This window comes from Numenius arquata, chromosome 29, assembly GCF_964106895.1.
Source record: "Numenius arquata chromosome 29, bNumArq3.hap1.1, whole genome shotgun sequence".
Lineage (NCBI taxonomy): Eukaryota > Metazoa > Chordata > Aves > Charadriiformes > Scolopacidae > Numenius > Numenius arquata.
This window is the reverse complement of record NC_133604.1, coordinates 2,052,124-2,063,089: the sequence shown is the minus strand read 5'-3', so window position 1 is coordinate 2,063,089 and position 10,966 is coordinate 2,052,124. Positions and strand designations below refer to the sequence as shown.

The following is a 10,966-nucleotide window of genomic DNA, read 5'->3' as shown; positions in this document are numbered from 1 at the left end:
CCCGGGGGGGTGGTGGTGGATTGCCCCCCCCCCCCCCCAAGCGCAGACCTGAGGTACTTTGTCCTTCGTGTGTACAGATAAATTATATATAAAACTCACTTTCGATACGAGCTGTGGCCTGGCGTGTGGGGCGGGGGGTGCTGGGGTCCCGGGGCTGGGCCCGGAGGGGGCAGGCCCGGGTCCCAGGCCCGGCTTGGATGCCGAGATCCCGTGAGGAGGCCCAGGCCTCGGGCGGGGATCGATGTCCCGGAGGGGCGCAGGCCCCGGGGGGAGGGAAGGATCCCGGGGGGGGGGGAGGGGGCGGCCGCGGGGCTGCCGTAGCCTTCGGTCGGTGGCGCCGCAGGGGCTGACGGGAAGCGCTTGGGAGGCGTGGCAAATCCCTGGCCACGCCCCCTAGGGAACGGTAACCCCCTGGCTACGCCCCCTAGCAACGCTTGTGCGTCAGGACGCGCAGGCGCGGCCGAGGGCGCAGGTCTCTCTCCGCCGCCTCCCGTGCCCCGCCCGGAGACGCTGCGGTACGCGCGCGCCGCCGCCCTTGTGACGTCGGCGCGTCGTTGGCGTCCGTTTGTGCGTGCGTGCGCGCGCGGGCGCAGATCGCCATGGAGGCCTCGGCGGGCGGCGGTGCCGGCGGCGCGGCGGGGCGGCGCTGGTACTTCACCCGCGAGCAGCTGGACCGCAGCCCCTCCCGGCGCGCTGGGCTCGACCCCGACAAGGAGCTTTCGTACCGGCAGCAGGCGGCGAACCTGCTGCAGGACATGGGACAGCGTCTCAACGTGTATCCGGCCGTGCTAGGCCGCGCGGCCTGCGCTTGGGTACTGCCGCCGCGGGACAGGACGGGCCTGGACGCCGTGGGAGAGCTAAGCTCGGCTGCGGGGAGGGCCGCGGATAGCCGCGGGGAGAGCAGGGCCCGTTTTCGGGAGCGGGGACGGTTATGCCGGAGTGCGGGGAAGGCCCTGCTTGGGAGCGGGGAGAGCGCTCGGTTTGGTGTTTTGGGACCGGGGAGAGCCGGGCCCGTTTCGGGAATGGAGACGCCCGAGCCCGTTTTGGGACCGGGGAGAGCCGGGCCCGGCCGCGGGGAGATCCAGACCCGTTTCGGGAGCGGGGACGGTTATGCCGGGCCGCGGGGAAGGTCGGGCCCGGCCTGAGAGTGGGGAGAGCCGAACGCGTTTTGGAACCGGGGACGGTTACGCCGGCGCATGGGGAAGGCCAAGCTGGGCCCGGGAGCGGATAGAGCTGGGTCCGTTTTAGGACCGGGGAGACCGGGGCCCGGCCGCAGGGAGAGTGTGGCCTGTTTTGGGAGTGTGGAGAGCCGGGTCCGGCCCAACAACCGGCATGGTTATGCAGGGGTGTGGGGAAAGCTAGGCTGGGCCCGGGTGTGGGTAGAGCTATGGTGGGGTGTGGGGAGGACCAGGTCCAGCCTAGGAGCAGGGAGAGCTAAGCCAAGCGCATTTTGGGAGTGCGGAGAGCGAGGCCCGGCCCACTGACGGTGAGATGTAGGGGAGTTGAGGGTATTGCCTAGGGGTCGTCATTGGGGCTGTGTGCTTCCTTAACTGCTCCATCAGCTCCCAACTCACCATCAACACGGCCATCGTGTACATGCACCGCTTCTATATGGTGCAGTCCTTCACGCAGTTCCACAGGAACGTAAGTGTACTGGGGTCTGGTGGGGTGGGGGATGCTGGGAACCCCCAGCTCTGCTCCTGCTGCTGCCTGGCAGCCAGCTTGGGGGGGTGGCACGGTGGGACTGTCCCTGGGGAGGAGACTTTGATCTGGGAAGGGTGGTTTGTAGCTGCTGGTAGTCACCAGAGACCCTTTTCCCTCCTGGTGGTGTTGGGACTCACACAGGCTTTGTTTCCTAAAGGAATATTTGTTTTAGACTTGAGAATCAGCCTAATTTATTTGCTTTAATCTTGAACTTATTAACTCTTTTAAAAAAATAATGTTTGTTTTCTCTGAAGTCGGTGGTACCAGCAGCTCTGTTCTTGGCAGCCAAGGTGGAGGAGCAGCCTCGCAAGCTGGATTACGTTATCAAGGTAGCACATGCCTGTCTGCATCCCCAGGAACCTCCTCTAGACACCAAGAGCGAGGTAAGTGTTGAGATCGGAGAACTGGGCTCTGGTGTGAGGAGCGGAGGCACGAGGAATGGTAACGGCAGCGCTACATCCTGAATTGCGTGGCTACAGCGTCTCATTAAATCGGGTTCAGCAGTGCCCGCTCTCTAAGCGAGCGACTGGGTCCTAGGATGGTCAGTGACAGCTTTACAATTTGACTGCTCTTACGCTACTGAGAGCTTTTTGGCTTCTGTACAGCAGAAGGCTTTTCTTTCCTGCTCTGTGGCAACCTCTCTTCTCTTCTGCTGTGCTGCTGCAAATGTGACTCAGATGTGCTGTGTAACAGTGTCTGCGTGAAAAGCTGCTGAGGAGGGCATGGATGTTGGCTGCTGCGATTGAGTAGTGCCTGTGGCAGAGCAGAAGGTGGTGTGCGCAGTTTGGTTCTGTTCTGTCCCCACATGTTTAATGGTGGGTTTATTAAAAAAGTTGCCAATTCCCCATCTCTTGAGACAGCCCGTCTTACCTGGAACTGAGCAGCCAACCCTGCTGAAAAGGGGCAGCTTTATCCAGGAAGGCTTAAGGAAAAAAAAAAAAAGACGTTAATTCCTATTCTGTACTGCTCATATAGCCGCCCCCTGCAGTGCGAGGGACCAGGACTGAGAGGGCCGCTGTGGATCCTGAAGCAGCCATCCCCTAGCAGAAGCACTAGCAGGGGAGTGGGTCCGCCCCAGCGCTCTGCTTTCTCTTTTCTGGCAGGGAATCTGTGCCAGTTCCCCCAGTGCAGATCGGCATAAAGATTCCCCTTTGCTATTTTTGCCTCCCTGAGAAAAGGGTGTTAGAAATGTGCAGGCTTTATACGGAGTGCCTCATCGTGAGTAACTTGCCTGTCCTCTCAACCCCAGGCTTACCTGCAACAAGCCCAAGACCTGGTCATTCTAGAGAGCATAATACTGCAGACCCTGGGTAAGTTTTTCAAAGCGGACGGGCTGCCACACGAATCCCAGACCCAGGAGTGTTCCGCAGAGCGGAGAGCCTAACCGCACAGTCTTCTCCACAGCTGGAGGGCAGATGTACCCGTGGGAGAGCAAGAGTCCAGGCAACAAACTCTATTTTTCACACCCACTCCTTCTGTTTCCCTTTTAACGTCAGTTTTTTCAGGTGTAACTTGTGTCAGGTTCAATGCTCAGAGCAATTAAAGCGTGGAAGTGTGGCTCGTCTCTTCTTTTCCCCCCACAACAGGTTTTGTACTGCTTGGACACTGGTTGCTGTCCTCCCTTGTGCTGTTGAACTTGATAATGCTCTAGTCCTGTGACCAGGAAGGAGTTTGCACTGAGAGATGTCTAACAAAACCTGGGTTGAAAGTTAATATTTTGATCAGATAGCTGAATGTGGAAAAAAAAAAACCCCCAAAACCTGTTGCTCAACAGTTCTTGGGGTTTTTTTTGAAAGTAGAAGCTGGAGCCTACATTTAGGGCTGTGGCTGTTGGATCTGGTATCCTGTTCCTTTCTAAAATGTACTACTAAAACTTGTTTTTACTAACATCTATTGCATTTCAGAGGCAGTTTGTAGGTAGCGTTCTACTCCAAAACACTCAGTAGACTTTTGTTGTTTCTGACTTGGTTCAGAGTAGATGCCACTAGTTCCTCACTGGCTGGGGGACAGGCGGAGGAGTGTCTCGATGGGTCGTACACACTGGCCTGGCAAGCTAGTGGCTAAACTGTGACCCCAGTTCTGCAATGACTCGGTTCTCCAGTTGCCTTTTTTAATGTTCCAGTTCTTCTAGAATGTTCTGCATGGGAAGAATTAAATCTGTTGCACACATGGACCAATTTGAATTCTTTTTTTTTTTTTTTTTCTTTAAAACATAATGCCCAAACTGAATAGGAAACTGAAGCAAGGATTAAGTTCAGTTGTCTGTAGTGCTGTAGGCTCCTTCAAAGGGGAAAACGTCTGCTTCCTCTTAGCTTTTTGGGTGACAGAAATTCCTTTGAGCAGATGCCATTGTCTTCTCCTTCCTCCCAGCTGCTGTAAGAGGCTTTGTCCTGCTATTTTTAAAATCCTTAATAGTTGTTTTGTTTTCAGTGAGGTCTTTCAAGCACAGAAGTCATTTAGCTGCTTGGAGGTCTGGCAGCAGCAGTGACCTTCGGGTTTTGTGACTGGAGAACTTGAGTCTTCTGGATACAGGAAAACGGGTTCCTCTATTCCTGCTTGCCTCTGAGCGGAGAGTGGGAGCTGTAGGAGGGAAGGGGAGAATGCCTTGTCCCCCAGGAGCAGGAAACGTGAGGTTCGTAGATCCGTGGGGGTGTGCTGCTGGTTTTCTGATGGCCATATGTCTGTCTTCTTCCAGGTTTTGAGATCACTATTGACCACCCCCACACCCACGTGGTGAAGTGCACACAGCTAGTGCGAGGTAAGTGGTGCCAGACGTCAGGTGCTTGCGGCTTCTCCTGTGTGTAACCTCAGCTTGATAGAGATGGGCTGTGAAAATACACTGTAGTGTTCAGCTGGGACTGCCCAAGAATTGGCCTGCAGTCAGTCTCCTGTATAACCATAACAAATGTCAAAATAGAGGCAGTTGCAAACGACTGATATGATGATGTGGCTCTGCTGAACCACACAAAGCTCTCTGTGTTACAGCAGTTTCTAAAATACTTCTAGCTGTGTAGTAGTCAGTTGAACCGGGCTGCGTGTCTCATTCTGTGTGTGGTGGCGAGAGGCTCGTGGTTCTTGCATTAAAATACAATAATATTTGTCAGATTCTGCAGACTGATGCCCTGCTTTTTCCTTTTCTCTTTCAGCCAGCAAGGACTTGGCACAAACTTCCTATTTCATGGCTACCAACAGGTTATTATTTTACAATTGATTCATATTTGACAGAGGGTCTGGTGGAGACATGTTACTGGTGACCCCTGGGGCATCGCTCAGCCTGCGAGAACTGGGTTTCTCTGGCTCACTTTGGTTCAGAAAGAGCAGGACCCCTTTCTCCTGCTACCAGCTGCAAAATCGGCCAGATGAGTGAGGCAGATGGGATGCTCAGGAGCTTCACTGCTTTCTTTTTTGAGGAGTTAGTTGTGAAAGTTAAAACAAAAAGGTAGACTTCAAACGGATATATTTTTACTTGCTTAGTACCCAGGTGTCAGAGAGTTTTCACTGAATTAGATGCTGTGCAAATTATCAACAAATGCGGTCTGTACCCCAAAAAAGGCTGATCTGGAGTATAAAGGGAGAAAAAAGGGTAGTTGGATGCAGGCATGAGGTGTTGCAGGAGAAAAGGATAACCTCATCTGGCCTACGTGACTGGAGGGACCGTTCTGTTAGTAGAGTCTTGGAAAGGAAAAAAGCCCCTGTTTTTTTCACCTTGAGAGGTCTGGGTAGTTTTGTCACTAGATTTTCACTGCAAGGCTGATACCAGCCCTTGTGTTGGGACTTAATGACTTTTTTGTTTTTTAAATTTAATTTCCTGGATTACCAGTTTCAGGCAAATCACGGATTTAATGTCCAAACAATGGATCAAGTTGTGGACACAGAAAATCTTGTGGTTTTGTGAGAGAGCTCACAGAAGGAAAAGGGTGGGAGAAAAAGATGGTTTTAGGTGCTTGCAGAGGTGAAGCTGCAGAGTCAGAGAATGCTCCCGAGCCTTGGCTGAGCAGTGGATGTGTGTGGTCTTGGGTGAGTGGTTTTCGCTCCTTTGCCGTGAGAGGTGTTACCCGCTCACAGCCACACGAGCTGGCAGAACTGTTTGTGGAAGGTGCTCTCCAGCTCCAAAGGGCACTGTGTGGGTTTCCTGCATAAACTGGCATAAAGGGAAGGTGATGTTAGTAACATGTTGGTAAATGCATCCTTGAAATGTGTTTTATCCCTGCAGCAATAATTGCAAAACCAAGGAATTATGAGTTAAGGTTATACTTGAAAGAAATCCAGGCAGAAAGTAAAATGCAGCCAGGCAGCCTCAATTTTGCCTTAAAGCGATGCCAGGAAACGCTTGATTAAGGTGCTTAAGTGATGAATTAAATTTATCAGGCTTAGCTATAGATGTTTGACTTTTAATTTCCTTCTGGAATTCATTATGGAGCAGAGTTAAGGTTCTTTGTGCACCTTAACTTCACTTCTGACCTTGGCAGACTGGATGAAGGCTCTGAATTTCCTGGGTTTGACTTCCTGGTGTTCGGGTAAATTCAGTATCTGTGAAGTGGCTTCAGACTTTTCTGGCTGTAAATGCATATCTCTGCCTCTCTGCGTTGCATTGGGGGAAAAATGTTTAATAAGCTGAGCATGGCAAAGAAATGCAGACAATGCCATCCTGCAGCTGCGTGTAGGTGCTCGGTGGCACCATTTTCATCGAGCGCTCTTTGAAAGGGCTGGTTCAGGAGTCTGACAGTGGGCAAATCCTACGCTCCATTCGCTGTCCCAGTTTCTAAGGCTTAGTGGAGCTGGTGTTCCGCAGGTAGAGAGCGGCATGCATCGGTTCTCTCATTCTCAGTGCTACCTCGACCTCCCAGCAATGACATCTGAGCTGTCACATGGCAAATTAATTTACTAATGAAAGTGCTTGATAGGTAGCCAGGCTTCCTTGTAGGTGCTCCTGAGTCACTCCAGCGTCTGGTGCTATTCACGGCCGAAGCTTCAGTGCTTTTCCTAAAAATCGTTTGGGAAAGACCAGTCCCTTCCTAAAAGCCAGGGAGGGCCAGTTTGCTCCTTGAATGCCATCCCAGGAGCTGCATTTGGAAGTGTCTTGAGTTTCTTCTCAGATGGAGCAGAACCCACAGCAGAGGTGGGTGCTGGCGGGGAACCCAGTGCTTGGCCTTCTCCCTCGGAGGAGACTCGAGCGGCAGCAGAGCCTTGAGCTGACTGAATTGCCTGGACCCAAATGACCTGCAGCAGCGCAGGGAAGGAACATACCAATCGGTGGAGCAGGATAGAGACGCCCGTAACAGTAGGGTTGTACTGGGGGAGGAATGGCAGGGACTTCCCCACCACGTCCATGTCTTGTGCAGCGTCTGTTCAGTGGGCGATTGTGAGTGCTGAAGTTCAGGCTTGGGAGTTCATGGCTTTCTGTTTCTCTCTCCCTGCTGGTGACTCAGCCTGCACCTGACCACCTTCAGCCTGCAGTACACCCCTCCCGTTGTGGCCTGCGTCTGTATCCACCTGGCTTGTAAGTGGTCCAACTGGGAGATCCCAGTCTCCACGGATGGGAAGCACTGGTGGGAATACGTTGATGGCACTGTAACTCTGGAGCTCTTAGATGGTAAGTTTTGGAGCGAGGTTCCTCCCCCTCCCCCTCCCAAAGGCTCTTACATTATTTTGGCATCTCTGTTCCTGGGTCTGCCATTCAAATGCGGCCACCAGCTGGTTCATGGACTCCAGGTCTTGTCAAGGTTTCCAATGCGGCAGCAGCTTCTGTAGTATGGCAGAGATGGCAAAACGCGTACAGTGAGATGAGTTTAAATGTGGTCAGTGATAGGAGTTCTCAGTATTTCCCCTCCTGGAGTAGCTCCATCTCATCAGTAGCTCCATTCATCAGTAAGGAGGGGGGTTGCCCTGCTGGATAGTGTTGGTCTGCCGGCCTCTGACTCTCTTGCTTGGGTTTGTGTCTCCTCTGCAGAACTGACTCATGAATTCCTGCAGATTCTTGAGAAAACTCCCAACCGGCTTAAACGCATCCGGAACTGGCGGGTAAGAATCTGCTTTGGACTGCGGGTGCTTGCAGGCGAACACAGGCTCTGATTTTTCCTGTGTGGCATCTCCGCTATGACAGTATGAGACGGTGTCTGAACGGCGCGTGTGTGTGTGAAACGTGAACGCTCTACATCTGCAAGCTTGAGTTTGTCAGTTCTGAATTAACTCCGTAGAGACCTCAGATTTTCAGTTGCACTGGGAACCCCGCTTCCAGTGGTTGGGTCTTTTCCCACAAGGTGGGATTGGGGGCCAGGTGGATCTTGTCTTTAAATGAGAGTTTGTGCTGTCGCGGGTGAGCTGCTTGCACCAAACCACCTCTGGTGACAGTCCAGAGTAAATGTGTCATCGCTGCTTTTATTCCAGGCCTCTCAAGCAGCCAAGAAGTCAAAGGTTGATGACCATGGTGAAGATGAGAGCCTGTCAGAGCAGACAATCCTCAATATGATTTCCAGGAACAACAGTTCGGACATGAACATTGCTGGGTTAATGAGCATGTCAACATCCTCCACCGCTGGAGCGGGGCCGTCTCTGCCAGCCACGGCGGACTCGCCCAGCGACCAGAGTGGAGCCGATGTGTCCCAGCCTGAGCACTGGCATCCTCCAGCCAAGCTGGAGATCAGCCAGAGTCACAGGACTAATGAAAGCTCATCAGCTGCTGAGCATCCTTTGCAGCAAGATGGCGCTGGTTATCAGAAGCAGAGTGGCAAGAACGCCCCGGCAGCCAAAGTGTCGCTCAAGGAGTACCGGGCCAAGCATGCCGAGGAGCTGGCGGCTCAGAAGCGGCAGCTGGAGAACATGGAGGCCAATGTGCGGTCTCAGTACGCCTACGCTGCGCAGAACCTCCTCGTCCAGCAGCAGCGGGAGAGAGAAGTCCAGCAGGACAGCAACCCTTCTCCCCTCATCCTGAAAATCCCCATCGGTGGCTCGGAGAACCTCGAGCGTCCTCCCGCCCCCGAAAAGAGTGACAAAGCCTCGGCTCTGAAGCTGAGGATCCCAGTGGCAGGTGCAAGTGGGGAGAGGCCACCCCCCTCCAAGCAGGAAGATATCAAAATGCGGATCAAGGTGCCGACCGCTGCAGAGAGGCATGGCTCCGTGGACGAGAGCGGTGCCAAGAACCGCGAGTACAAGGAGAAACACAAGGGCCACTCTTCTAACCACCACCACCACCACAACCACCACTCTCACAAACACTTACACACCCAGCTCGGTCCTGGCCCCAGCAGTGTGGCCAACAAGCGCCCTGGAGACTCTAAACACAGCGGCCAGCCTGGTGCTGTGCCCCACAAGAGCTATGGTCCCCTCGCCTCCTCCCGCAAGAGGCCACTGCCAGAGGAGGCATCAGCCACAGCCACTTCCACGGCCCACGAGCACCAGCCCAAAGTCAGCAAAGTCTCCAAAGGCCCTGCCATGCCCTTCCCGTACCCCCACCTCCCCGGGGCCACCCACCTCCCTGGCCACGGCTCTGATACGGGCAACCTCCCTTTACCCCAGGCCACCAAAGCCCGGGGCACCCACGGCAAATCGGACAAGGGTCCCACAGGGGCCAACGGGCACAATGCCAGCCAGGCCAGTGACTACCAGGATACGGTCAACATGCTGCACTCGCTGCTGAGCGCGCAGGGCATGCAGCCCGCCCAGCCCCCGGCATTCGACTACCACTCGTACGGCGAGCTCCTCAACCCCCGGGCTTCCACCAGCTCCAGAGCCCCTGCCAGCACGGACAAGCCCCGACCACCCCCCCTGCCCTCAGAACCGCCCCCCCCGCTGCCCCCCCTCCCCAAATAAACCCTCTTTTTACTACTGAGCCCAAGCCCAAACCTGGGCTTGCCCCCATAGGGGCGTGAAAGGGCTTGTTCAATCTCCACTGCCTCATGAAGAACTATTTTATTATAACTTTTATTATTGATATTTAGAGCGCGGAGTTGTTGAAGCTGTGAAAGGATAAGAAACCCTTTCTCTCTTCCTTGCTCCTTCCCCCATCAACTTCCAGTTAGTGGTGGGCTCTGTCCCTGCTAGAACTGAAGCCCCCTCTGGGGAACACACATTGTGGAGGGGCCTTGGGGGGTATTTAAAATATGTCACAGAAAATTTAAGATGTTTTACAAATAATTTAAGCAGTAACTTAATTATATCCTAGTGTTTTGTTTATTTGAATTTTGTGGTGCTGCCGGGGACCCTGGTGAGGGTTTGGGGTGGGTTTGTTGGGCAGTTCCACTTGAACTGTTCGTGACAAAAAGTGGGTTCAGGAGCTTTTGGGGATGGAGGAGAGGAAGCGGTGCGAAGTGGGGGTGGCGGGAGCTCCTCTACCTGCTGTCAGTCGGGATTCCTTGCTCCAGAAGCTGCTCTGGATTTGGGATCCTGTCTCCATCCCACCGCTCCTGCTGGAAACCGTGGCGGTGGCAGGGCTTGGGGTGCGGGGGGCTTTCAGTGGCATTTCGGGATGGCTGAGGTGACGGACTGAGGGCTTTTGGCCCAGGGCTTGTCCCCCCACAGCTCCTTGTTTGGGGGAGAGCAACCAGAGGAGCTGCCCATGGCTGGAAGTGGCAAGCGTGGCTGAGCCCGTGGGGTCAGGTTGTGCCCGAGGGTGCCCACCGTTCCCAGTGCTGGCGTGTGCAGAGGCAGGTACAGGCCGGGAAGGCGGCAGGGGGCTCAGCGCAGGGGTGGGGGGCTGCTCCCCAGAGGAGCCGTGTGGCGGGTTCCTGGCGGGGAGGTGGGACGAGGCTGTGCCAGGCAGAAGGGTCCCTGTGCCCGGCGGAGCTCTGCCGGGGGGTCCCCTCGTTGCAGCCCAGCTGGACGCGGCTTTTCCTGCAACCCTGGGCCCGGGCAGCCATGGGTTTGGGCTGAATGTTTTGGTGAAAAAACCCTATTTCCTTTGTGCTCAGACTTTTCCAACTTTCAATAAATGTACTGTCTCCGCAAGGTTTTGTGAAACTTGTGAAACTCTTGTTCTGCATCTGGCTTGGTTTTAAGCGCAATCGGTGCTGCTGCCCCTCACCGTCACCGACCCCCGCCCCACCGCTCCGGGGCGGTTTTGGGTACGGATTGTAGGTTTCAGGGTCCCGGCGCAGGCTTTTGGCTGCTCCCGGGCTGCCTGGCTTTGCAGTGACTCGCTTGTCCTGCCCTTTCCGTTAATCAACTGGGAGTGATGTCGGTCTTCAGCTGTTCCGAGAAACCGGGAGGGGATGGGGTCGAGCCAAGGGGAAGCTCCTCCTGCCCCAGGGCTGAGCCTGGCCCCGGG

The 10,966-nt window shown here is 54.7% G+C and overlaps 1 protein-coding gene across 1 annotated transcript; it reads left to right on the top strand.

Annotated features, from left to right (window-relative positions):
- Positions 1-599: 599 nt before the first annotated feature.
- On the top strand, positions 600-9,513 carry CCNT1 (cyclin T1). The gene is made up of 9 exons (XM_074164950.1): positions 600-775; positions 1,563-1,644; positions 1,959-2,087; positions 2,954-3,014; positions 4,400-4,462; positions 4,851-4,896; positions 7,134-7,297; positions 7,655-7,725; positions 8,092-9,513. Exons 1-9 carry the CDS (start codon positions 600-602, stop codon positions 9,511-9,513), a joined length of 2,214 nt encoding a protein of 737 aa, XP_074021051.1.
- Positions 9,514-10,966: the final 1,453 nt, after the last annotated feature.

What these genes read in the sequence shown, in the direction of transcription:
- CCNT1 (XM_074164950.1), top strand. Translation starts at nt 600, where the DNA reads ATGGAGGCCTCGGCGGGCGGCGGTGCCGGCGGCGCGGCGGGGCGGCGC. An exon ending in CTCTAGACACCAAGAGCGAG is followed by an intron (nt 2,088 to 2,953) that starts GTAAGTGTTGAG and finishes TCTCAACCCCAG; the next exon opens with GCTTACCTGCAACAAGCCCA. An exon ending in AACTCTGGAGCTCTTAGATG is followed by an intron (nt 7,298 to 7,654) that starts GTAAGTTTTGGA and finishes TCTCCTCTGCAG; the next exon opens with AACTGACTCATGAATTCCTG.